Source organism: Stegodyphus dumicola, chromosome 5 (assembly GCF_044657685.1).
Source record: "Stegodyphus dumicola isolate Sdum_Otavi_A_Nest chromosome 5, ASM4465768v1".
NCBI lineage: Eukaryota > Metazoa > Arthropoda > Arachnida > Araneae > Eresidae > Stegodyphus > Stegodyphus dumicola.
In genome coordinates this window covers 230,968,912-230,986,676 of record NC_140772.1, presented here as the reverse complement: position 1 = coordinate 230,986,676, position 17,765 = coordinate 230,968,912, and the positions used below count along the sequence as shown (strand labels likewise).

At 29.8% G+C, this 17,765-nt stretch overlaps 1 protein-coding gene across 1 annotated transcript in view; it reads left to right on the top strand.

The window, feature by feature from the left end:
- The window catches only part of Zip48C (Zinc/iron regulated transporter-related protein 48C), a 50,683-nt gene that overhangs the window by 15,713 nt on the left and 17,205 nt on the right, over positions 1 to 17,765 (top strand). The window contains exons 4-5 of the mRNA XM_085817766.1: positions 931 to 1,033; positions 10,418 to 10,570. Coding sequence (XP_085673892.1) covers positions 931 to 1,033; positions 10,418 to 10,570 — 256 coding nt within the window. The remainder of the gene's footprint in view (positions 1 to 930; positions 1,034 to 10,417; positions 10,571 to 17,765) is intronic.

Below are 17,765 nucleotides of genomic sequence, written 5' to 3'. Positions count from 1 at the left end.
CTAGTGTCAAAATATTCTCAAATTTATTTTGATAAATGTACAAATTTTAATTTAAAAACATTAATTATTATTGCATTAAGTTATGTATTGAAAAATATTTTCTATTTATAAAATTTACATTGCTGATGATGCATATGAAATTATAAAGCAGGAAAATTTAAGTATTCCCATTAATATTCCCATTAAAATGCTATTTAAATTAATATTAAAACATTTATCAACTACATAGGTTTGAATGCCCATTTTTTATGTAAAAATTTGAAATTACCATATATAAAAATCAAAACCAACTGAAGAAGATTTCTCTACTATTCTTGATATAAAGTAGGATTCTTTTTTTCTTCTTCTTCTTCTTTTTTTTTTTTTTTTTGTGTGTGTGTGTGTGTGTGTGTGTGTACATTGTTCAAAATGAAAATTACTATCCTGCATGTCTCTTTTATAAATCAACTTAAAGAGAAAAGAAGTAGTCAACGAGTTGAGAAAAAAGTATGCTAGTACTAAAAGAATAAATTAGCGCAAAGTGCTAAAGTGCTGCTAAATTATAATTTAAGTTTAAAAGTGTTGTTAGATCTAACTCTATGTATTAAAAAAGTTTAAGATGAGTAATGAACATTTATAATTTGTTCACATTTTATTCTCAAGAATAAAAAAATGAGCACAGTAAAAAGATCTAAATGTAAATAGTGGATTTTTAATTTGTAATGGAGTTTTCTACTGTGAACTTTACATTATAAATGCTCATTACTCATGTTAGCCTATTGTTAGATCCAACTCTCTAGTTCATGTATTAATTTACTTGGTAAAATTCGGGTCTTATTGCTGATGACTTGGATCTAATGGTACGTTTAAACTTATAAATCAACTTAATGTAGATTTTGTAAAATTAGACATAGAACAATAGATTCACAAAAAAGCTTTATTGTATTTTAGGAAAATTTTGCAAAAGTAGCTCTCAATCCTGATATTTGTCAAGAAATGGGAAAAGATGGTTATGTGGTAGATAGGAAAGATTCTCAAAGACATAAAAGGCATCGTGAGTATCAAACTTTCTGTCCTTTTCTTTAAAACATTTTAATTTATTTATTAACTGCATTTAATAAAGTCATTTGTATATTAGTATCACTTTATTTTTATTCTAGGACAAATAGAGATAGATATGTGTGTGTGTGTGTATACACCAGAATATATATATAGAGAGAGAGAGTATATGTGTGTAATGAAATAATGTTTGATGATGACATAGATGTCAATGACAAAAGCTGATTCCTCAGAAAATCGTAGCAGTTATGGCTGATTCAGTAATTTTATTTTTTGACAAAACAATTCGTAACAGATGGACACAGTTTAAGGGTCACACTCTGCTTTGCCTTTTTATACTTTTGTAATAAATTTGAAGAAAGATGCAGCAGCAGCCATCAGCAAGCTAGAAGGAAGGAACACAGATAAAATGGCCAGTATGAAAGCATGTTTAAGAATAAATCATTTTTGGGTTAACTCATTCTGATTAGTTAAAAGGTGTTTCAGTTTACAAATCTCAACATGGTTATTGCCTGAAATGTAAGTGTCTGCATCATGAATCACATGGCAGGCATTAATCCTAAAGTGATGTAGTTTAGAGACATTTATAAACATATTAATGTTTTTAGGGCAGAGCGAAGAAATAAGCTGTTAAAAAGGACAGTTAAAGGGCAATGCAATTTAAAGTTAGAATTTTACCTTACCCCCTTTTTTCCCCTTGCATATCCTTTCCCTTTCAAAGAGGTAAAAAACAACAACAAAAGAAAAACTTGGCTTTTTTTAGAGAGTGTTAAAGCAGTAGGAAAGATGATTATGATTCTTCAGGAAAAGCCTTTCATTCTTTTTTCACTTCTATCATAAAATGCAACAAAGAAAAGTATATATATGAACTTGTAGATATCAGCTTATTTTAGTACATCATAATAAATCACAAAAATGTACAACATTCTAATTTTCATGTTTATAACCTGCCTTTTAACATCATAAATACTATTAATATTTTGTTAAAATTTTTGTTGCATTTCTTATGTATATTTCTTTTTTATTTCGATTCCTAATTTTATACTAATGAAAGTTTCACAGTTCTTTAATAAACATTCTGATATAAAATTGGGCAATCTTCTTTTACTGACTGGTGGTTAAAGGGTGTTTGAACAGTTACTTGAAAATTCCTCCATTTCTTGTGTAAGGGAACTAAAAAAAAATTCTATAGAGAACATTTATTCTTATAAATGGTAGTCCTCGTTTCCTGTGAGAGTAAAAGGAGCAACTATTTAGATGTAAAAATAATCCTCTAATTCTGAACCAATAGCCTTACATCATACTGTACTTTTTACAGGCAGTTATCTGTTACATGATTTGCAATCATTCAGCATAATTTAAATATTTGTTTTTATTACTCACATTCAATTTTATTATAATTATTCAATTTCATATATTTTTATATTCATAACAACAGTGTTCAGAATGACAATTTTTAGTATTTTCTGCATTAATACTGAAAAAAATTATCAGTTTTGTCACTAATGTTCAAAATTATTTCATTATTACCTATGTTTTATATTAATCTCATTCTCAAAATAATACAAAATTTTAACTGAATACAAAATGCTGATTACATTAAATTTTAGTAATCTTTTCTAACTGAAATGTTCGAAGGATTTTAAAATTCAATAAGTTTCAGTAATTTTCCTTAACTAAAATGTTTGACAAATGGAAAATGTATTACATAGTTTATTCAACATGAACATTTAAAGTTACATTTCAAATGTCATAAAATTGTAATAAGATATTTCCATGTGTACATATATGTATGTACAAGAGAGAGAGCTCTTTTTTCACCTTATATTTAAAAATATTGTCTTTCTTATAGTTGAAATTAGCAGAAATTACAGATGTAGAATATTTCCTTTATGTGATTTAAATACAAAGGGGGCTAAAATGGAAATCAAGAAATTTATTTTGTTTTAAATGCATTTAAAAGTAAAATTATTTTTGAAAATGATACATGTAAAAATATGCCACTTGTGTTCCTTATGAAAAAAATTCTTTATGATTATATGCACTCTCCTGAAAAGCGTTCACAAGGTAACACACTATGTTGCCATTGTATTATTATGGCAGACTAGCTATGCACACATCCGCTGTAAATAAGTGTGGATTTCCACCTTCAGTCGTTTTTCTAACTATTGTTTATTTTTGTATTGAGTGCACTTTTTTCATGTAAGAAATCATAATTGAATTGCTGGGTTTGCAGCTGATGAAAGAGAAAGTGTTGCATTTCTTCAAAAATGTACTGTTTTGCACAAAAATAGAGAAGGCAAAAATTCCCATTCAGTGAAGTTATGCTTTTTAAACGATCAAATTTTATAGATCAAAGTAATGGCAAATTTGTGCAATTATCTGATTTTTTTTAAGAGCAAACAAATTGCTGTGTACATAGAGAATACAACAGAAAAAAAATTCTTTAAAAAGGTTTAGTGTTTTAATACAGATGTTTCTTGCTCCCCCCCATTTCATTGATTCGTTGTTCTTTTATGGAATTCTTAATGCACTATCATTTTCCCTATTGCTTTTGCTTTTCACATGTCAGCTTAGCAAAAAATGAGTTGCCAGCAAGATGCTGACCTTTTGGAAGGGTGCATGGATAATTAAAAAGTACCAAAACAAGCATAAATATGAGTTACTTGGGGGGGGGGGAAAGTAGGATCCAAAATGACTGTAGTTAGTTTGGTTGACTAAAGTTCTGCGACCAGTAGCATAGCTAGAAATTTCAGTCCCTTAGGCAAAATACAATATATTACTTTGCAGCTTTAGTGCAAGTCATAGGTTTTTTAATTACTTTATTTTGAAAAAATATATATCTATATATATAAAATAAGTTAGTTATAAATCATTTAGTATGTAAATATCCTAAATGTTTATCTGTGTGTCAGTCAGTCAGTCTGTCCATCTGTTCTGTTTTATTCAGGCCCATTTGATTTGCCTTTTCATGTTCGATGGCAAGACATAAAGGATAGTTTAACTGTGTTTGTCCGGCCACATTTTTTTAATGTTTAATAATTTTTAAATGTGGGAACAATCTTTCTACTGTAGCAACAATTACAGAAATCTCTTAAAAAGTAAGAAAAGTGTATACATTTTACATGAGTTGCTTTCCAGTGTTAGTGTCTTTTAACTTTAAGTTCTCAAATTCTTCAGTGACCATATTTTCTTTAACCTCTTCAGCATTATGAATGGAAAGTTCCATATGAAGGAGTCGCTTTCATATTCATTACACACAAAAATTTCTGCCAACTTTCAATGTGTCACGTTTTAGGTTGATTGTATATTGGAAGAAAAGAAATCAAGGTACAAAGTGAGAGAGTCATTTTTAAAATTATAATCAAGAAAGTACCATTTATTCATGACATTTTAAGGAACTTTAAAATCTCAGCCTTAAACCTGCAATGCTCGAGAGTTAATGCCATCTTTACGCAACTATAATACATTTATAAATTGCAAAGTAAATTCTGTTGACAGTATTTTAGAATAAATATGTATTAAAATTGTCACATTTTTGTATTAATTTTGTTTCCTTTCTTATGGATTATAAAGCAAGATTCTAAAAAATGAAATCAATTTCTCACATTTGGCATGCCAGTAACACCATAATTTATTTGTTCTAAAATAATGTATAAAATCTTATTTTCAGCCATTTCTTTTTTTCGATCCGCTAAAATAAGTTCAAATTCATTTCATAGCTTCTTTGTATTATTTATACAGGCATTATTTAAAAATTGTGTGCCTTTGTTTAGACATGATTTATTGTAATATTTGTAAAAATAAGTTATTTCATTTAATGCTTTATGCACAAATATGCAAATGCATTAAATTCAAAATTTGCTATTTTTCTTTTTAACTGCAGCACTTCTTCCCGTTCCCTCTTTTTTATTGCTTTTAAGGTGGATTTAGGATGTTAACATAACATAATTTTACACCATTTTGCAAGGTAATCTGCCCTGCCATTGTTGGTCAACAAGTCAGATTTAGTTTTCTTTAAGATACTTCTGTTTTGCTGTAAAATTTGTTAACACGTTGACTGCATTGGGGGTCACCGGTGGCCGGCACTCGACTTGGCTACAGAGCCATGGGGGCCACCGGTGATGCAACCAACAGTAAAAATATATAATTAGAGTAAATATCGATACAGATAAATTTTTAAATAATAACCATTGTTATTATAATGTTTTGAAGAGTAATGGATCACAAAATTTTAAATAATAAATCACAAAAATGGTCTGCAGCGCCTCGGGGTTGAGCAGTGACCCCCACCAGGAAAAATGCACTAACACAATTACATAACTCACCTTATCTTCTGTTCATAATATTTCAATATAGTATGCATAATAAAGTAATAAAAAATTCATGTTGGCGCTATGGGTGAACCATGTAAAATGCGCGTGGCATTCATTCAATGTGTTAATAAATCTTGTTATTTTATACTTTTCCCACAGAAATAATATATACTTTGTAATATCTAAAAAAATAATGCAATTTCTCTACAACTACTTATGATATCATTAATAACAAGGTTTAAGTTGTACATATTTTGCATTTGGCTGAATAGTTTTTATGTTTTGCCGGAGGCCATTACAGACATCATTCAGAACACAAATACCATTAGATCCTTGTCTATAGCATTTTAAAATGTCTTTTTATTCAACAAAATAAGAATGAGTTTCAATTCTTCAGTGGAATGGTCTTTTATAGCATAAAATCCAAGAAATGTCTCTTTAATTGTAAAATTTATGGGTTCTGAATCTCATGCAGATGAACATCTTAAAATAACACTCATGCAGTATGAACATATCTTAAAATCAGTCTGGTTCACCGAAATGTGTTCTAAATTTTGACAGCACATCGAATTAATTCGTTATTTATAGTAGATCTCAGACATTGTACACTTCTTACTAGCATTTCAAAAACTAATTTCATAACATTGTCATATTTACTTAATAATTTATCCTACTTTAACAAGTTGTCATTATAACTAATGTTCGTATCTTCACTATGCTCACGAAATGTTAACACATTTTTAACAGCATAAATGTAATGCTAAATAATGTTCTAAAACCATTTTCCAAAAATTTGTCTCGTGTCAAATTTATTCTTCGAAGTCATTCTCGTTAGTCATTTTTTTTCCATGCTTCATATGCAGCTCTTATTTCCACATGTGATTTAGAATATTTTTTTAAACTGTGGATCGCCAAAAATTTTAGCAATTTTTATATTTCTTTAATTTTACAATTACCAAATATTTTTGCATAATGTATCTGAAAATAAATAAAGATAAGGCAATACAAAGAAAGAAAAAACAAAAATGTTTTGATGCATTTTTTTATGATAGAAACATTTATTTTACTTTAAAAATTTCAGTTAATGACCTAAAACTGCAAGAGCATTACAGTACAAGGGAAGAAACTGACAGTTTCACTCGCACATGTGTCGAATTTGTACACTTCTTAAGTAAGTTCCACAAAGTTTTCGTAAATATTAAGGGGACCCCCACACCAAAAAGTTTAAGAAAACTTGATTTAGAAGAACAGTGGGTTTTAATTCATATCACTAATTCTAGTCTCTAATACCTGGACACCAACTATTATCAGAGTCAGGAAACAATCAACACAGAGTTTGCAGTATGCAGTATCCAGTAGTTTAGAATAGCACAACCAGTATCATGATGCTTCTCCATACTTCACCATTGATGTATCAGTTGGACACTCATATGCATCTTAGTTTAAAATTACCATAATGTAATTTTACACAGTTTTGTAGGGTAATCCTGCCTGTTCAATGAGTCAGATTTAGTTTTCTTAGAGATATTTCTGTTTTGCTGTGATTTTTTTCCTTTCTGCACCGAAATTTCTATTTTCTTATTTAGTATCTTTTAGAAATGGGTCCACAGGTTTTTGTTCATTTTCATCACAATTAGAAATCTTATATCACCAATAATATTTTTACCTACATAATTACCTATATCTGCTATATCTGCATAACTGTTTCTCTTGTATGTGTTTTGTCATTCTTATAGGTAGAGGCAACTTAAGCCGACAGTATAGTTTACAGTTTTTTGTTCAACCTCTGGCATAGATGATATCTATTGAATATATTTTTTTTAGTAGTATAATGTTTTAATAACGATGTTATTTAATTTTGGGAGCTTTTTCTTTCTTCTGCTTGTTCTCTCTTTTCATTTCATTTTTGGGCTCCACTCCTTTTTTATGCTATATATATATATATATAGCATTATTATTATCAATTATTACAATTATTTTAATATTTCTTAATTTCCAATTTTATTTTTCAACAATAACTAATAAAGCAGTTCTTAAGCATTTGTAGAACTGAATAAAACACACGGACTATTATAGGATGTGTTGTTTACTTAGCGGTTCTGGTTGCCCCTTTCATCATTTGTGCATGTGCAATGTAACCAGAACTAGCCTATTTGGTTTGTCATAGCAATTTTTTACTATACTTCTTATGCTGAAATATAGAAAAACACATTAAAACAAATACAAAATGATTATCACAAACAAAACAGGCTATTTCTGGTTACACTGCACATCTGATGACAGTGCTGCTATATTGCAGATGGGTCATTGCATGTAAACAAAAGAAGTCATTACGCAGGGGCACTAGGATTAACAGCGAGCAAGATAGGATGTTTTGGTATTCAGTTTGATTTCTAATTTTTATATTATTCAAAAATAAGATATAAAACTTTTATAATTAATAATTTATTGACAAAATTTAAATTAATTTGACAAAATTTAAATTTATTGACAAAATTGTAAATTATTTTAATTGTAATTTATTGACAAAATTTAAATTTATGCTTATAAATATCAAAGGCATATTTAGCAACAAATTTATTAATTCATTATTCAATATTTTTCAATATTATTCATGATAAAAATGATGATAATTCATGATAAAATTATATATTTCAATATTACAAAATAAAAAAGTAATGGACCCATAGGCATTGCCTATCTATGCCACTGTCTGAGATTAATAGAATCATCATATTTAGTTGTTTAACTTTCAGAGATGTGCTTTGTTCAACAATTCTAATAATCACATCAAAATGAGATATTCCACCACTGTATTAGGCACATTTTCAAATTTTCCTGATTGCTGTCCCAGAAGAAAAGAAAGAAAATTCAAGATAAATTAATATTGAGTTAAATTATAGATCATAAAGATGACTATACTATAAATGCATTTCTACAATTAAAAATATTTTAAAAAATCAATTGAAATTTTTTAGATATAAATTTAATAAAACAAAAATAGTTTATCTTTCACTTCATGTCAAGTCCATTACCTCGCAATTATTTTACCCACAATTAGTTTGTAAATCTGTAAAGGAGGCAGTACATATTCAGTGACATAGATAAAAGCTTGACCAGTTTATCTATGTCACTAAATATGTACTGCCCTGTTGAGAGAGATTTACAGACTACTTGTGGATAAAATAATCTCAATGACTTGGAATGAAGTGGAAGACAAATTATTTTTATTGATTTTCTAAAGTAAAAAAATCTATAATTAATTTTTATCATGAATATAACACACTAATAGTTCATATTTAAAATAATTAAAAAAATAAATTAGGTTACAAAATGAAGAGGCTGAATAACATAAAACTTGAAAGGGACAGGCATGTTTGCCTGTGATCACATTTCTTAAGATTTATATCTAAAAATCTTAAATTGATTTTTTATATTTTAAATTGTAAAAATATATTTATAGTCATCTTTATGTAACATATTGCTCAAATTAAACTTTAAATATTAATTTATCTTCAATTTTCTTTCTTTTCAGGACAGCATATATAAGCAAAATTTGAAAATGGATCATTAGTTAAAAATTATTATGCATTATCTTTATGATATTATTAGTTAAACAAAAGCCAGTTTCTAAAACGTTTTGTAGTTACCTTTGTAAAAACCTACAGCAGTCATAAAAGTGAAATCTGCATGTGAATTTTTGCCAAATTTCCAAAATGGTTAAATTTAAATATAAATTTTCTCATCAGAAATTTTTCAAACTAAGAGAGAAAGGTATTATTTTACTATCATGCTTATGAAAGATGGAAGAGTATACGAGTATATATACTATATGTTCGGCTTATAATGCGCACATGTAATTTCAAACTACATTTCTTAATTTTTAGGTATGTTTGCCCTACAATGCACATCTTTAAGAAGAAATTTGAGGGATACACATCCAATGCTCTTTTCTTTTGAAGTCATTCATTTGAAGAATTTTCCCAGACTTTCAAAAAGTGGAATGCTGAATTGATAGACAATAAATGGGAAAAATGTGTGTGTGGAGAAAATGCTTAAGGGAGTAAATAATTCTGAAAAGAAAGTGAGTTGTAATCAATACAGGTGTGCACAAGAACAATATTCTTATTATTGAGAAAAGGGGAATAAATAAGTGAACATTTAGGCTTTAGTAAATCACATTTTCTTTAATTGAAATAACAGTTGGTCTATTGTTCCTTTTAGTAGTATGGCTCCTGCCAAATAGAGTGCTAATGCTTAGATCCAATCTAACACCATACAGACATGGCAGTTATTCCAGCCAGATTAGCACCATTAGTTCAGCCTTTAGTCATAAAATGACTGTGGAATACGTGGATGTTAGAAGGTGAAAATATATTTACAGAAGGAGGCCAAATGCAGTCGAGAAGTAGTGTGTGAGTGGGTAATAAAGGCATGGAATGAAATTAAACTCAACATAATTCAAAAGTCATTTAAAAAATATAGTATATCTACAATCTAGATGGAATGGAAGATGATTATTTATTTATGGGTTAGAGTAACAGTGATGGTGAAAATGAAACAGAATTCGATGATGCGCCTGAAGATATGACAAATATGGGGAGCTTTTCATATTGTCCAATAATGAAAATTTTTAAATTCAAAAGATATATCTTTTCTTTTAAATAAATAGCATTTAGGTACATATAGAAATCTAATTTTTGAATGCTCATCTTTTCCTTATTTTTAAATCTGTCATTTTAATATCCGGCATATAATGTGCACCCATGAATTTCAATCTTATTTTTTTCATTAAAAGTGGGCGTTATAGAGTGGAATATACGCTATGTGGGATTTCTTTAACTGAAAGAATATAATGAGTTTTTTCACAGATATATGATAAAATATGTGAATATGTGAAAATTTATAAATTTTCTCTTTTAATTTCTGCAGTTTTTAAAGTATATGTATATTAGGATAAAAAGGGGAAAAGTATTTGATTGTATTGCAAACAATAAATGCAATTAATAGAATTTGCATATAGCAGCATTTAATTGTAATTTTCGTTATATTATTCTTTATAGGTACAAACTCTAAAAATGGACTTCACAGGCGTTACAGACCTAGCAGTGATAGTGATGATTTTGAAGTAGAGCCTGTCACAAATAATTTGCTTGATGTTAGATGGCGGAGAATTTTATTGCTTATAATTGCCATAACTGTACATAATATACCTGGTATGTTATGATTTTTTTTTATATTGAATTATTCTAACATTTCTAATGCCATATGTTCTTACCTTATACAAAAGGGGGAAAATTATTGTTTTTAGATTTGTGTAGTTTTTAGTCATAATTTTTTAGAATATATCAGAAACAAAAAAGAACAATATAAGTTTTCTTGAAAGAAAAACACAGTCTAACTGTGCTTTTGAGTCATATGTATCTATGTACACTCTGTCAGCTATATATCATAAAAGTCATTTCTGAAATGAATTAACAAATGAAAGGTACAAGTTGTTGCATTTGATTCTGAAATAATAAATGTAATGTATCTCCTTTATTTGCATGTTATGTTAGTGCTATATGTTGTCTGTTTAATGGAGTAATTGATTTCTGTGTTTTTTCTTATTTGTCAGATATAAAACAAAAATAAAAAAATAATAGATTATCATTTTTATATAAATATGAAATATTAATATTTGTGTTCCATCTTTATATAAAAATAGTGTAATTTCATTTTTGCTTTTACCAAACTTTCATGAAATTACAGCTGTTTTTATTAATAATTATGCAGGGTACTCATTCGCATGAAAAGTCGAGGAAATAAAAAATGTCAGGAAATATATATATATATATATTTTTTTATAATAGAAAGGCTTATACTTGAAACAAAAATTGCTTCTCATGAACAGTAAGTAAATTAAAACTTGCTGTAATTTTTTTTTTCCTTGCAGTTTCTTGGAAGTATTGTACCCACCTCGTAGTTGTCGTAACAATGTAAACTCAAAACTCACTAAATATGAATCAGCAGTAATAAAACGATTTTGCCCGATAAAAACTGTGCAGAATTTAATACATGAAAATAATGTAGTATTCTTTAACTCTTTGTTCTACTTAATGTAACTACAGGAATGATCCTCCGTGTATTTGCAGTATCCACAGCTGGCTAAAGTTGTATAAACTAATGAGCTTTTTTTTGGCAGTTGTCATTTAAATTTGAAAGGAAAGATGTTGGATTCAATATGGTTTTCACTCTTTCGGCTTATTTCAGAGGCTATCACCAAACTGTTCTAAGCTAGACTTTCTAGGAAATTCAAAGATGATGAAAAGAATATTATATCATATTTGAGTTTATTATATCATATTTGAGTTGAATATATCATATTTGAGTTTTGTAATTAAAGAAATGTGAATGCAAGAATCCACTTCAACAGTTACTGATCTACTAACATATCTGTCTTTTGAATGACTGATTGTTTGCTTCAATTGGCATAAATCGATTTTTTTCTTTCTCAGGATATCAAGAAAATAGTCCCCCCTTTTTTGAAGAGAAAAGCCTAAATTAATTTAAGGATGAAAATGTAGAAAACCTCAGACACCCATCCCTCACACATAATACTGTCAATCAAGATTTGTATATAGCTTAGGCAGATAGGCCTTTTGTGTTATATCTGTCTTGGGTGCATTTATTTCAGTTAAATTTGAGAATAGTCACATTGTGTGTATTTTGCTTATAAGAAGAGTCTTTGTCTTGTAATCCCACCTGGCTTGCCAAGGTTTTTTTATGACCAAATTAAATTTTGTTTAAGATGTGTGAAATAAATTTTAATTTGATAAATACATATTTCATGTAATTTTTTAATTGCATCCATGGTTAGATCCAAAGTATGATATTTAGAGTTTCTGAGCACTTTAGATCTGCCCTGTGTATCTCTGTTTCAAGATATAAACAATAATAAACAGCAAAATAAAATTTTAAACTAAATCTGAAATAAATTTAATGATGCCACATGATAAAATAATGTTCAAATAAAAGCACAACATGTTGTCTTATGGCAATTGCTATTCTCATTTTACATATCTAAAAATTTTTCTCAATGAAACTCTAACCTGGTTTTGTTTATTGTAAACAGGACAGGGCAGAAAGCAGTAGGTGGGATAACCAGAATTTTCACCATTGGTTGTACAAGTGTAGTCCTTCCACACTAATTTTGATAGATTCCGTGGATCTTCCACCGCTATTTCCCTTCCATCTTTCGACTCGCTCGTTTTTAAGTGTTTCAATGACACATAGGCGCTATGTATGTTTTTTTAAATTTCAAATGTCACATTATAAGACAACTGAATATCAAAATTGGCATCACTATATCTATAAACTCGGGGCATTCTTCGCAATACAGTTAGCTCTCCCAAATTGAAATATGAGGAAGAGCAGAGCATTTGCGGAGATGTCTGAAGTCTGTGTCTTGCACAAGGGGAAAAGAGAGTCAGGAGCAACACTGATATGTTGGAGCTGCTTACAGAGGTGGTCATGTCCAGATGGAACAATGCGACAGATTTCTTTCTATGCCAGGGTTGTCACGCTACCTAGAAACACCTGAAAAGCCAGGAAAAGTCGGGGAATTTAAGTATTTCAGTCAAAATCGGGGAATTTCATATGGCGATCCCCAAAAAAGTGATTTTTGCACCACTGGAAGTGATCTCTTTCTTGGTGAATAAAGCATCGCATGAGCAACTTTTGGACTTCTGGCATAGAGCCAATTTTTGCAGCACCAATCAGATTGTATTTTAGAAAGGCAAAGCAAGTTTCCAGCATCTTTCATTTCTGGTAACCTCCAGAATCCAAAAAATTGCATGCACATGTGCAGTGCATGTTGAACAAGAGTAAATTCTGTTCCATTCTCTTATAAAACAAAATTGTTTAAACCTTTACTTCTTTCTTAAATTCCTTATTTGTCATTTTGAAGGGGGAAAAAAACAGTCATCTAGGGTAACCATTTAATATATCTATGTTCACCAAAGTACAGTCGATTTTTATAATTTAGTTTTTAATCCTTAAGCAATTAACTTTATTTTAATGTTACTCATATCATTTAATGTGTCCTCTTCCTTCTAAATTTATTTATTACTATTTAATAATACTTTCAAATTTCTGGCATACTTGTGAAACTAATTCTAGCAGTATGATGACATACCATCACGAAATTTAGTACACATATTTTTTACGTAATGCATGCTGCTAAATAAATATCAAATACTTGAACTTATTTTTAAATATCATTAAAAAGATTTCTTTGTTTCTTTACCTTCAAAATGTCTGCAGAAAAGACATTTTTTAATCTCGATTGGTCAGATTCTAATCTCAATCCTCAGTGAAGGAAAAAACTCTGATTATAGTTATAAAAGTAATATATATATATATATATATATATGTGGGTTCTTGTGTTTGACAATCACAATTCATGTTCAAACAAAACACATTTAATGAAACATTAACACATATATAACATCATTCATATATTAATACAACATCTATAACATCATATATATATTATCATAACATCTATAACATCTTACATATATTAATACAACATCTATATCATCTTGCATTTCCTCTCATAAAACAAAGTGGCGAGAGTTCCATCAATTTCACTAGTGCAGTCAACAGCTAAAAAGTAGACATCGCGCGAGGAAACATATTAAGCTATGGATTTAAAATCCCACACTTGGCCTTTCTGCTATGCATCAACCTCAACGACATTATTCTACTCTTGACATCATAAATCATTGGTCATCTTACATCTTCGTTGTCTTCGGTAAAAGGATCATCATCATGAATAAGCCGAAACCTGAAAAGAAATACGAAAGGAGAGGGGGAAGATTATGTGCTAAGGACAATATTGAAAGGTCCTTAATTGTCCTTCATCTTTCCAACAATAGCATCATCAACAGTCCCTTCTATTTTTCAGAAATCTTCATCTGAAACGAAAAATATCTTCAATCTTTAACATTTTCGGAAAACTTAATTTCATCTTAAAATAAAATTATCTAAAGTAATAGTCATTAATAGGTGAAAAATTACAGTTCGGTTATTAGTTGTATCACTCCAGGTTAAAACGTCGTAATCAGCATTATTTTATACATCTTCTTGTGCTCGAGTCCATTGTTTTAAGTATTCAGTGCATGTAGTTGTTTTTGTGGGTCCTTCATGATCTTCTTTTACAACATCATAGGTGTCATTACCTTTTATTTTTACAATTTTATATGGGCCTAAATACTTTGATTTTAACTTAAAGTTTGGTCCAAACTGAGTTCTTTTGGTGGCTACTAAATCATTACTTTTATAACATTTTGTAGAACGTCTTTGAAGTTTATATGTTTTCTTATTTTCTTCCTGTACCTTAAATATTTGTTTCTTTGCATCTTTTCGAATTTCTTCTCAGTAAGTTTCAAAATTGTTTTGAATTTCTGAGTCAATTATTTCTTTAAGTTTAATATTTTCTTTAAAATTCATTTTAGTTCCAAATAATAATTCAAAAGGAATAGTGCTTATGCTTCTCTGATAAGATGAATTAATTAACTGCTGCACTTCATTAACGTATCTGAACCATTTCGTCAGATCGTTTAATGATAATTTTGAAAGAATAGATATTATAACTTGATTTAGGCACTCAATCTGTCCATTGGAATGAGGTAATCCAGTAGTGATTAAATTATGTTTGATATTTTCATTGGTACAACTCTTTTGATCTTTTGTCTTGTTTTAGGAATAAAATACGATTGTTTGAGAATTCCTCAGATCATTTAACATTCACATATCCCTTTTCATGATTATTTCCATCTGCATGCCAGATGGTATAGGTGGAACTTCTCTACCTTCAATAAATTTGTATAAAAGCCCATTTCTGTCAAAGTAATCTTCATAATTTGATGTTTTAATTATTTCTTTTATTGCCCTTATCTCATCATCATCATTCCGAGAAGCTTTTAATCTGGATAAAGGCAACAAGACTTCTACTCAAAGCATCGACATGAGTCATTGTCGAGCCAGATCTATGCTCTATGACATGACTGAATTCTTCTAATAGCAGAGCCCATCTAGCAACACATGTAGTTAAATCATTTGTATATATAGTTTTTTGAAAAGCAGCACAATCTGTAATAATTTTAAAAGGAATACCCAATAAATTCGGAATTTCTTCAAAGCTTCTATAACAACCAAAACTTCAAGTTCAGAACTCAAGTACTTTTTCTCAGCATCTGTAGTTTTCTTACTCGTATAATATACCGGATGAAATTTATTATCCTCAGGAGACTTTTGTAAAAGTATTGCACCATACTTATCTAGACTAGCATCTGTATGAACTTCTGTTTCATAAGTAGGATTATATATATTTAACACAGGTTTTTGGGATAATATGGTTTTGATTAAAAGCATACTGTTGTTCTTTATCAAATTTAAATTTACTGTCCTTCTTTAAAAGATCGCTTAGAGGTTTAGCAATAAGTGAATAATCAGATATAAATTTTCCAAAGCAACCTGTTAAACCTAAAAAACTTTGGATTTGTTTGAAGGTAGATGGTTCTGGAAATTTAAGAACTGCTCTTGTTTTTAACTCAGATGGAAAGATACGCCCACGTTCAATTACATGTCCTAAAAATTTAACTCTTTTCTGCAAAAGCTGGGACTTTTTAAAATTAATTTCTAAGCCATGACTACTAGCAATATCCAGAACTTGTTTTAACCTTTCGATTCCCTCTTCTTTATCAGTAGATAATACGATAATATCATCCATGTAAGGTAAAACTATACCAGTTACTATTAAAGGACGAAAAACAGTATTTATGAATTTCTGAAAATACTGCTGGTGAATTACATAAACCAAATGGTACTTTCAAGAATTGAAACTGACCATTGTGCGGAAGAAATGATGTATAGTGTCTACTGTTTTTATTTACATCAATATGAAAGAAACCGTTTTTAAGATCAATGGTGCATAAAACCCTTGATTTTTGCAACCTATCTAATACATCTTCAATTATGAGTAGAGGATATAGGTCTTTTACTATGACTTTATTCAGTTTACGAAAATCTATGCAAACTCTGTAGAACCGTCTTTTTTCTTTACAATGACTAGAGGACTGGAAAATTTGGATGAATGCTTTTCTATTATACCCTCTTTAATCCATTCTTCAACTTGTTTATCAATAGTTTCCTTCTCAATAACTGGTTTTGGTCTCAAAGAAATAATATTGGTCATCGGTTAAATTACGAGGGCCATCCAGGAAGTAGATTACGTTTCCGTCTGTGTCCGCTAGGGGCGGGGCTAGCGCGGCCATCTTAGGGTCAGAGTGTTGCGCAGCTCAGTCTGCATCTAGCCGTGCTAGTGAGAGGTTCGTGCTGTGCTCCGTTCAGATACTGTGACGGTTTGAAATGTCTGCGTTAATTGAAAATCCCGCGAGCTGCGAGGTGCGCTCAGTAATAAGGTTTCTGACTGCAAAAAACTGTAAACCGATAGAAATCTATCGGCAGCTTCGTGAAGTGTATGGGGACAACATTATCACTGAAGGTGGAGTGCGTCAGTGGGTCATAAGATTTCAAAATGGCCGAACCAATGTTCACGACGAAGATCGAAGTGGGAGACCCAGCATAGTGATTGCCGAACTTCTCGAAAAAGTCGATGCTAAAGTCCGTGAAAATCGAAATTTCACAATAACGGAACTTTCTTTGAGTTTTCCACAAATTTCGCGAAGTTTGTTGCACGAAATCATCAGCGAAAAGCTTGGTTACCACAAGTTTTGTGCAAGATGGATTCCAAAAATCTTGACAGAGGACCACAAAAATCAGCGAATGGCTGCAGCGTTGAACTTTTTGGATGCTTACCATAAGGATGGTGACTCTTTACTCGATCGCATCGTTACTGGTGACGAAACATGGGTGAAACATGTGAACTGTGAAACGAAATTGCAATCAATGCGTTTTGATGACGACGCACAGCTGCAAGAAGAGGTAACGAAGTGGTTGAAGGCACAGGCGGCCGAATTTTTCGACGAAGGAATTTCCAAGCTTGTACATTGCTACGATAAATGCCTTAATTTGTATGGTGACTATGTAGAAAAGTAGTATTTGAGTGTGGCTTTCATCTGTATATAATAAAATTTGTTTCCTATACTTTGTTTATTTTTTTATTCCAAAACGTAATCTACTTTCTGGATAGCCCTCGTAATATGCATTTTAATATTGGTAGTTTTTGTTGTGTTAGGAATGTAATTTTCAATTGTTTTACTTTCGACCTCTATGCTTATATCCGAACAATTATCTAACTCATCTTCTTGATCTACATTTACATTTATTAAAAATTCAATTAATTTTCATCTTCATTTTCATTTTCATAGATATGCCATTCTTGTTTATAATAATTTCCATTTG